Raw genomic sequence first — 10783 nt, 5'->3', positions numbered from 1 at the left:
CTAGGTAAGTGTAAGTATATTGTAAAAATGAGGCACACTAAACATAAGGGACTTAGTATAGGTATTTCACTTTGTTAAAGAGTTTAAATTTAGGTAAGTAACAAAATTATAGAAGATCTTGGCCATGTTTCGTCAGTACATTCAACACTAGCACTGTAAAGAAAACTGAGAGGCGAATTTCAACTTCAGCATTTTAATGCCAAGTCAGTGTTTATCTGCCGAAGCCTTACAAGATCCAGTAAGTCGCTAGGTCACAAGGTCTAGCTCAAACTTACGATGTCAGTTTAAGTACACAAAGCAAGGCTAGACTTGGATGCACTCCAGTAGCTCAGTTCCGGTAATTAATTTGCAATATGGAGCTGTTGCCCTGTGAAACCAACACACGGGTAATATGGGTTTGAAAATATGAGATAGATCTGAATGATATAAATCTCATCTTACAAACTAAAATCTGTGTTTGAAGAAAAAAACATTTGATCATAGAACATTGTGCATTCGTAGGAGCGTTTTAAAATAAATTAGGTATGTTGGATATTCGGTGTAAAACTTGGAAGTCTGTGACTTCTGGCTTTTCTGCTCGAATAACTTGTACCTCCTGCAGGCTGGCTGGTAGAAAATGCTTTTAGCATTAAGTCCACCTGATTGTACATAATTACTTGTGTATAGGTATTGTGTAATAAAAGAATAATTACATAAATAAAATAAATGTTTAAAACGGTTGATTTGAATATACATTTGAAAATATAGGTTTAGGTTTAAACGTTTATTCTCATAAGAACATAATATACATTTGTTCACTTAAAATGAGATGTTAATTAATTAACTTAAGTATCTATGTTAGTCCTTAAATAATAATATTTACATTTTTTGCGCATGCAAGTTGTTGAAAGTATTACAATAGTTGTAGTTATAGTTAAATATTTTTGTATTATATTGTGTAGGTTACGTAGCTAAACAAATAATAAGTACTTAGGAGCTATATTACTATTTTATAACAAATATACCGGAGATTTAGTTAGGTATTATGTTAGCAGAATGAAGCGTAAAGCTAGGTTTGGCTCTCGTGTGGGTTGAAAGTAGCAAGTCACATAGCAAAATATTCGGTTCGATCATAAAACTGTAGCGATGTGGTCGGCACTTACAGAGTTAATATAGCGCATTGTAGACGCAGTCCTTTTTTAACCACGATAGCAAAAAGGGGATTTTTAGTTGCAATTATTGTATATGTCTGTCTTACTTTTAAACAGATGAAATTCACGTAATAAAATGCTTTTGTAAACTTTACCCCTCTTTGATCAAAATATCCTTCCACCCTAAGGTTGTGTTGAAAAAATCGCTTTAAGCGATAAGACCGCCATTTTTGTACATATATGTTATGTGTAAGTATTTAAGTTATGTAAGTTCATTTTATTTGTGTGTACAAATTAATAAAGAATATTCTATCTATCCATTTATCTTAGTTGGCGGTATGTAGGAACATACCCGATTTCATGCAAATCCATTCAGTCGTTTTTGTGCGAAAGATTAACAAAAAACCAATGAACCTTCGCGTTTATACTCGTAGTGTTACTAGGAATATACTGCAGCGTTCATGATTGTTCAATTTTAAACTTCATAAACGTAAAAGAATATAAAAATTTACTTACCTACTTTCTGGTTCATTAACTTTTACAAGCACTCTCAGTAAGTTTCATAATTTTATTTGGAACGAAATACTTTCTTAAAACTATTCCTTTGAAAAATACTTGTAAAAATGATCTTTTTTAAATATTTAGAATTATTAGAACGTCTGTTTGGCTAGTGAGAACTAAGAAAGTATTCAAGCTGTACATTCTAGAACTGTAGGTACATTCTAGAACATAATATATCTACTTACTTTGGCTGCACGAAAGAATCCTACCCGATGGACTTATCAAAAATCTCTTATAATTAATGCAGCATACATTGAGCAGACAACGTATCTATCTGCCTAATCTTTCTACCGCAGTGACAAACCCTAAACCAGCTCCAGTGATAAGCTGAGTACAGACCGGCCCAACGACCGCCCAACGGACGCCCAACGATGGATATTTATCATACATAATACAGGGCAGATTGCAGCAACGAAGGTCAACGAAATCCGTTCGTTGGCGTTCGTTTGGCCGGTCTGTACGCAGCTATAGTCACACATTTTGTACAGTACTACATAATATCGGTAGGTACACAATAACATGAATTATAATTTTATTATAATTTATTCTTCACTATCTTTTTGCCACTACCGGAAGAAGCCGGGCCGCAAGATTTCATTCCATCTCACGAGTAGTCTTTAAATAATAACTTTAAATGGAACTTGGCTTGAACTTTCATCGATATTGTGAAATTTATTCCAGAACTAACTCCAACTCCGCCAATTTCCTGTTGGTTCTGAGTAAAGGCATTTCAATCTTGTGTGTATTAATAACTATGTTAAAATTTGCAGAACCGGCTGTTATGTAGGCAGATGTCTGTTATAGTTTCTTAGCGTTGTATGCCCACTGTGATGACATGTATACAGCTATAATAGACTGCCGAGCAATGAAAAAGTTCCACTCACAAAACGCCGACAACAAACGACCCCAATTTTTTCAAAGATTTAATTTAAAATTGAAACAAAATATTACCGGTTTTACGAGTAGTTGGTAATATAGGCCGCCTCTTTGTACTGTTTTTATTTTGTATGTTGTTTTATTTTAGTGCAAATAAAGAGTATTGTATTGTACCTATTGTATAAAACCTAATCTATACACTGTAATTACCGCTTATAAGTCTCTAGTTTAGTCTGAACGTACTTACTCGTCTTATTCAGTACACGTAGGAACTCCACCATTTCCTGTCGACTAACATAGTCACATGTGTACAGGATGATTTTGTGTGATCATCCCAAATAATTGTATGTATTTTAATAACTGCAACCAAGACCAACTTTTGCAAAAAAATGTTACATTGTTTGAAGGTCTAACATTTTTTTTTTACTTCAGACTCTTATTCATTACTTTGCGTTATTTAAATACGAATCATAAAAATGCGAAAGTAACAAAAAATATATAAATTAAATAATCACAATAGCTGCTCCCGGGCAATCTGTGAGTCCCCATCTCCATATCGCTTAGGAGATTATAAAAATAATTATACCTAGGTACTTACCTGGAAAGAAAAACATGGAATCGGTGCATCACAAACAGAAATAAACAGTACCTAAATTAACCCTAGAGTGCTCGCGCTATGAGCATTTTGCCGCCCTCAGCAAATAATGTTTATTATTTTGTGAACTATACACTCCTCAAGGTCCAGCGTCCATGTAGCTGCCCTCTCGGTCTTCTCCTACATGTTACGTAAATTTGGAGAAATTCAGTGCACAGGTTACAGCAGGAAGAGAGAATTGAAGCGAGTGTGTCGCACGGGGCGGCAAAATGCTCACTGCGCGAGCACTCGCGTCAGTGAAATTAAAGTTATTTTTTTTACAATTGTTATGAAATATTGTTAGTTTTTCAGTCTTTTTTGGTAATAATAATGTAAATTAATTTAGGTTAGGTAGGTATCTATTTCAGTTTACATTCGATTTACGATATAACTTTGTTAATTTACTAACAAGTTCATTTTACGAAGAATTTACCTGGAAAAAATAGCTCTGCTTATAACTACACCACGTATAACAATAGAATCTTACATATGGACAGTACATAAGTGTTTTTTATTGGTCCAGTGGTACAAATCTCCCGTTTTGTACCACCGGACCAACAAAAAACACCCTAAAGAAGAGAGGGTACATGCCTATAACTATGTCCATATAAGAAAAATAGCAGGTCAAAAAGGGTGCAATACATGATGAAAGTTAATGTGCAACGAACACTTTGTGTTCATGTTTCAGTACTGTGTTGCTAAAATAAATGCTGTAGATGACGATAACGTCTAATTTTTTAAATAATTTTGAGATTTGTCGATTTTGTGTGGCTTAAGACAAATTTATACCTAAAAGATCAAAATTTTTCCCATAGCATGAACGATAGCTCATATATTGAACAATTATAATATAAAAACTATAAATATTACTTTTTCTAATACCATATGATTCATTTTATTCAAATTATATGCATTTATAAGTTTTCGTAATTATTAAGTGTCCAAAAAATACATTTTAATATGGGCGGCAAAATGCCGCCACGCGAGCACTCGCGTCTCAAAAAATGGCGCGACTACTCTAGGGTTAAAAACTAGTGGAAATACAAGGAGAGAATCATTTTATTTTATCCACTCTGTATAGAGAACAATATTAGGTTTGCTCTGGAAACATTGTGCACAGGCTTGTCCTGCAGTAGAGGGACCATAGAGAACCAGCAAAGTGGTTTGTAACGGCTTCTCTAGAAGCTAGAGGGAGACTCCTCACTAGAATATAAACTCTTGCGTGTTTAGTATCTATTTTAGTATTTAACAATATCATCATCAGCCAATAATCATCCACTGCTGGACATAGGCCTCTCCCAAGGAGCGCCACAACACTCGGTCCTCGGCCTTCCTCATCCAACCACTACCCGCCACCCGCCTAACAATATACCTAGATATAAAAAAAAATCAACTGTCCTCATTGTCTTTCGCACTACTACTATCACTTTCTCCACAACGCCCAAGGTTAACTGGAAGAGAATGTTTTTAGCATTAAGTTCGCCTATGTACAAATTGATTTATGTGCAATAAAGAATTTAATAATAATAATAAAGACGGACAAAATACGAGCCGTAGAGCAGTTTTAGGTCTAGTGCTTAGGTTTGGGCTTGGGTGGTAGTGTTTTAGGTTGAAATTCATTATTATAGTTATATGATCACGGTAACTGTATTATATTCAACCCTTTTAAGTCACCACCATCTAGGTTAATCGTTAAATTAGCATATAAGCAAATTAAAAACTGATTATATTGTTTTTTTTGTTCACAACTACTTACAGCAGCTGAGTTCTCTAGTTTAACTACGAAATTATAAATTTGACTGAACCAAATGCGGACTATTTTATTGTTATTGTTGGGGGTGGACTGTATTTGAAAGTCTCCTTCAGGTTTTCCAGTTGTTCTTTATTGTTCCTCTTCTGTTTCCTGAATGACAATTTGCGTACCAAAATAGCCCTACTTAAGTACTCAGAATTAGTCACGCAACCGATAGCTGACTAGGTGAGATACCTAACTCAACCAATAATATCAAAGTATTTACAACTTACAAACTATGATTACGAGACTATTCTATGATACATTTTATTCCTAAACTAGCCTTATTCTATTGTTCTTAGCCTAGGTATTTCGTCGTGAACATTCTCCCGCCGTCGCTATCTTGCGATTCTTCTGGCAGCACGACGATCCTCTTCGTAGGTCGACGCAGCACGTGCCCGTTTCTCGTAGTGATGTCGACGACTCGCACGATATTGTCCTTCCCTGGGTAGACAGCTGTGACTCGTCCTCGGGGCCAGGTGTTGCGGGGGTTGTTGGAGTCGCACACGATGACCGGGTCGCCGATCTTCGGTTGGCTGCCGGTGCTGTGTGGCTCCCGCCGGTGTTGGAGTAGCGGTAGGTACTCCTGCATCCACGTCTGCCACCTGTTGAGCTTGCCTCCAGTGCTGTCGTGCTCTCCTGCTGTCGTGCATTCTTCCACGTGTGAGCGACACGACGGCGCTGCTCTCCTTTTCGTCGCTGGTCTTGGGTACTGGTTCCTTGTTCTCCGTGGGCCAGTGTTCTTCAGAATGCCGCAGGAACTCGGGCCGGTCGAAGTCGTGCGGCGTGGCTCGAGTTGCGTCATCGGCGACATTTTCGGCTGTAGGTACCCATCCCCACTCGATTTTCTTCGTAGATTCTTCGATTTCAGCGAACCTGTGAGCGGCGAAGGTCTTGAATGTGCGTGGCTCAGCTCGTATCCACGTCAGCACCGTCCATGAGTCGCTCCAGAACACTCTTCTCGTGATGTCTTCATAATCGTGTTCCGATCGAGTTGAGTTCGAGATGCGAGTCCCGAGTACCGCAGCCTGTAGTCCCAGCCGCGGTATCGACGTAGGCTTGATTGGTGCGATTCTGTTCTTCGCCACGACCAGTGTGACCTTCACGCTGCCGTCTGCTCGTTGCATTCTCCAGTAGGCCGCCGCGGGTGGCGGTTTCGACGGCGGACGGTCCACTCGTAGCTCCTCAGCCGGCGTCTTATGACTGTTAAGACGAATGCCGAGATTGTCTTCATGTACGTGCCACATGAGGCCGAGTGTCTTCTCTATTTCGCTCCCGCCGATGTCGATCGTAGCTGTCCCGGGGTCGGTGATGAGGTGGCGTAGTCTCTCGTTCCATGCCCATCCGCGTAGTTCGAAGCCTGCTCGTCCATGTATCTCGTCGACTGTCTTCGTGACGTGCTGGGCCTCCTCCACCGACGTGAAGCTTTGCAGGTAGTCGTCCATGTAGTGATTCTTCTCAATTGCTCGGACGGGCTCGGGGTACGTGTCGGCGAAGTCTCTGGCGTTTCTGTTCTTGATGAAGAGTGCCATGCACGGTGACGATGATGCGCCGAAGATGACGGACGTCATGCGGTACTCGTCCGGTGTACCCTCCCGCCGGTCGCCGCGCCAGAGGAAGCGCAGCGCGTCTCGGTCGCACTCCTTGATGCGTATCTGAATGAACATCTCCTTGATATCCGCGCTGACTGCGTAGGGGTGCTGCCTGAACCGCATGACCACCCCAGGAAGCGACTGAAGCAAGTCGGGGCCAGTCAGCAGCATGTCGTTCAGGCTGCGTCCATGTGACTTCGCTGCGGCGTCGTGCACCAGTCGTATTTTCTTCTTCTCGGGGTTGCAGACGGCGAAATGCGGCAGGTAACATGTTCTGTCTTGCGTCGGGAGTGTGGTGGCGGGCTCGGCGTATCCGGACTTCAGCATATTCTCCATGCTCTCTTCATATTTCTTCTTGAGTTCTGGGTCACGGTCGAGATTGCGTTCGAGGCTGCAGAGTCGTTTCAGTGCGTCTTGACGGTTGTTAGGTATTTTCTCATTTTCTCGTTTCCATAGCAACCGAGTTTCGAAGCGACCATCGGGCAGCCGGCGACTTTCCTCTTCCAGTTTTCTCGTGGCTTGCTCTTCTGGATCTGTCGTCGGTTTTCTCGCTTCGATGCCCAGGGACTCTAGCTCGAAGTAGTGCTTCATCATTTTATTCTCCATTGATACTTCTACGCTCGTGACGTACCCGCAGAAGTTCACAGGTTTGCTCTGTGTGGTGCGGCAGCCGTGCAGTACCCAGCCGAGCTGTGTGCGAGATGCCACAGGCTGGTCGCGGCGGCCGTTTCGGACTTCCCTCGAGACAATTAAGTCCCAGTTGTCCTGGCCGATGAGTATTTTCGGCGATGCCCCCTCGTAGGCAAGTTCTTCTTGGATGTCGCTCAGGTGGCTGCAGTCGTCGACTTCTTCTTTCTTCACCGTCTGAGTGATGAAGTCGAGCTTCTCGACTGTGCGTGCGTATTCAAGCTTGAATTCTTCTTGTGCGTGTTTGCTCCGTATGGTGAAGTCGACTTTCTTGCTCTTCGAGTGTCGAACTTCTTTGCCGCTGACTCCTTGCACCCACATCTGATCAGTGGGGCCTTCGAGGCCGAGAGAGTTGGCCACGTCCGCGTCGATCATCGTGATGGTGCTTCCCTCGTCGAATAGTGCGTAGGTATCTATACTGGATTGAGGGCCAGTAAGAACCACGGGCGCTATTTTCAAGTAAGCGCGGCGGCGCTCGCTGTTGTTCGCTGCGACGGTTGGTTTTTCTGTCGTGGACGCGGTGACCTCTTCGCGTTTGTCTTCTCTCTTGACAGCTTCGTGATGCAGAAGCTTGTGGTGGCTCAGTTTGCAGCCGGAGAAACCGCAGGGCTTCGCTTTACATGAGAAGCGGCGATGTGTGCTACGTAGGCAGCGGAAGCACACCTTGTTCTGTTTCGCTATTTCCCAGCGCTCGTCAGTCGTCTTCTCGGTGAACCTAGTGCATTCAGGTAATTTGTGAGCCTGTTTGCACATAGGGCAGCCGTCCTCTTCTTTCTTGTATGTGTTCTCGGCGGCGTAGGTACGTTCTGTCGTCTTCTTCGCAGCTTTCTCCCTCGCACTCACGGGTGTAGGTTCGCTGTTGTTGATCTGCTCGAGCGCGGCGTATGGACCGCACTTGTCCGCTTCGTGGTTCAGGTAGGTAGAGAGCTTCTTCAGGTTCGCTTCTTCTCCATGATGCGTGAAGTTGTACTCGTACCATTTGTCACGAAGAATCGGTGTGAGCTTCTCGATTACAGTGCGCTCGGTCTCAGGGTTGTAGAGAAAGTGCGGTTTCTTCAGTGCTTCGATCGTAGCTACGATGTTGGCCAGCTTGCTCGCGAAGATGCACAGGTCACGTGGGCTCTCAGCTAACTTCGGTAGTTTCTTCACTTTGTCGAGCTCGTTGAGTATGAGTGCTTCTGGCCGCCCGAACCGTCGTTCCAAGCCCTGTATAATGGCGACAGGGTTCGGATCGCTGATTAGTAGACAGCTGACGGCTTCGAGGGCGGCCCCACGCAGGCTTTTTCTCAGGCGGGCGACGTTTTCTATCTTCGTGAAGTACTTCTCAGTTTCCTGGTAGGCCGCACGAAACGGTAGCCACTCGCTGCTGTTTCCGTTGAACGTAGGTAGCTCTTGAATGTACCGTGGCGGCTCTCTGTAGCCGCCGCCGCTCAGCACACTCTTGAATAGTGCAGCGAGCTGCGTGACGTCTTCACTTGACGACTTTTCTTGCTGACGTGCGGGAGGTGCGCGCTCTTCATACTGCGGCGCCTGAACGACCCGTGGCGGTTCCGTAGGTATCCACGGGGTGGGAGGGGCCTGTGTCTGGCCGCTCACGGGGGACGAGCCTCTTGCATGGCCCGCTGTGAGAGCGAGAGCAGGGGGCGGGGGCTTAGAGGATTGCTCCTGCACCCACTGCTCGATGCGCTCGCTCTTGTCGATGATGTCTTCATCTTCCTCGTCGGACGAGTCCTCCGCTTGTATCCGCATGAGCCTCACCTTCGCTAGTTCGGCGGCGGCTTGTGCTTCCTTCTTTTGCGCCTCGGCCAACCGCTCCCTAGCCTCCAATTCCGCGAGGAATCTCTTGCGGGAGGCTTTGGAGTGATGTGACCGGGGCCGTAAGGTAGCTGGCTGCGATGTGACTTGACGCACCACAGTGACCACGCTCGTTTCTCGAGGTGGCGGCGTCGCAGGGCGCTCTGATCCGGTAGCGCTTGCGTTCGCCGCCGACGTAGTCGTGGCGTATGTCTCAGTCGCACCGCTTCCCATAGTCGTCGTGGTGTTGCTCGTACAGACCGTGCTTGATTCGGCGGTACTGGACTCTTCCTTCCGGCTACTGTGGCTTCTAGTAACCGGCATGTTCGTTCTTTATTCCCGTTTTCGACTCTTCGATAGACCAATGTTCAGTAGGTCTGCCAATTTCTTTCTTCTTTTCCGGCTTCTCGAAGGTTCGATGTCTTCTGATCCGTCTCGTAGGACCAATGTTGGGGGTGGACTGTATTTGAAAGTCTCCTTCAGGTTTTCCAGTTGTTCTTTATTGTTCCTCTTCTGTTTCCTGAATGACAATTTGCGTACCAAAATAGCCCTACTTAAGTACTCAGAATTAGTCACGCAACCGATAGCTGACTAGGTGAGATACCTAACTCAACCAATAATATCAAAGTATTTACAACTTACAAACTATGATTACGAGACTATTCTATGATACATTTTATTCCTAAACTAGCCTTATTCTATTGTTCTTAGCCTAGGTATTTCGTCGTGAACAGTTATAAAGAAGTAAAAGTAAACTCCTACAATACAAAGTTTTCTAAGGGCATACTATATAAAATCTAAAACAACCAGTTTGGATGGCTAAAATTTTGAAGACGCCCAAATAGGGAAATCCCAGAGGAAATTCATATTTTTTCTTCACAAAGGCTGAATAGAATAAGGAAATGAGCTTCTTTACACAAACGCGCGGAATAATGGCCTCTATTTACCTTAATAGTGCTGTTGTTATGTTTGTTTATATTTGAATAATAATATGTTTATCAAATTATCATAACATGTCTGGAAACTAAATTAAATTCAATAAATTTAATTCATATTTCAAAAACGTCATAAAAAATACCTACTCCTCTTCTCTCTTCTTGTATGTATGGCCTTAACTAGGTATAGTTCATACCTAGTTATTGCCATACAATTTTCAACTCTGATGGTACTAGTCATAGTGCATTTTAACAAATTACATTTACCACGAATTTTGAATCCAGAATACGATGAATTCAGAATATGGCGAGCCGGGAACAAATGTTATGTTACGGTTTGGTTAATCATCTCAACATTGGAAATTGAATATGCGTCGACTTGCAAAGAGTAATAGCATGATAGAGGTAAAGAATTTAAGTACAATATGTGCGTGCTCCTACAATGAAGTTACTTAAAATTCAACTTTTTTGTAATACTTACATGTAAATGCAAGCTTAATTATTCTTATTAAATAAGTAATTATGAAATTGTTATTTTTTTGCACTTCCCTACTTTCTGCTCCTGAACCTCCTGGAGGTTGACTGGTAGAGAATGCTCTTAGCATTGTATTGCATACATTGTACATCTAATTTTGTAAATTATGCAATAAATGTATAAATAAATAAATAAATGAAGGAAAACATTCTGAGGTAACTTGCACATCTTAATTTAGCACACCTACCTGAAGAACCAGCGTGGTGTGAAATGGTCAGAATTTAGGAAGGACATGCACTACATTATA

At 42.8% G+C, this 10783-nt stretch overlaps 1 protein-coding gene across 1 annotated transcript; it reads right to left on the bottom strand.

Annotated features, from left to right (window-relative positions):
- Positions 1-5291: 5291 nt before the first annotated feature.
- LOC119693582 lies at positions 5292-9300 on the bottom strand. The gene is made up of 2 exons (XM_048630387.1): positions 5578-9300; positions 5292-5546 (listed from the first exon to the last, which is right to left on the bottom strand). The coding sequence occupies exons 1-2, from the start codon at positions 9298-9300 to the stop codon at positions 5292-5294; spliced, it is 3978 nt and encodes a 1325-aa protein (XP_048486344.1).
- Positions 9301-10783: the final 1483 nt, after the last annotated feature.

This window comes from Plutella xylostella, chromosome 25 (assembly GCF_932276165.1).
Source record: "Plutella xylostella chromosome 25, ilPluXylo3.1, whole genome shotgun sequence".
In the NCBI taxonomy this organism is placed as follows: domain Eukaryota; kingdom Metazoa; phylum Arthropoda; class Insecta; order Lepidoptera; family Plutellidae; genus Plutella; species Plutella xylostella.
This window is presented reverse-complemented; position numbering and strand designations above follow the sequence as displayed.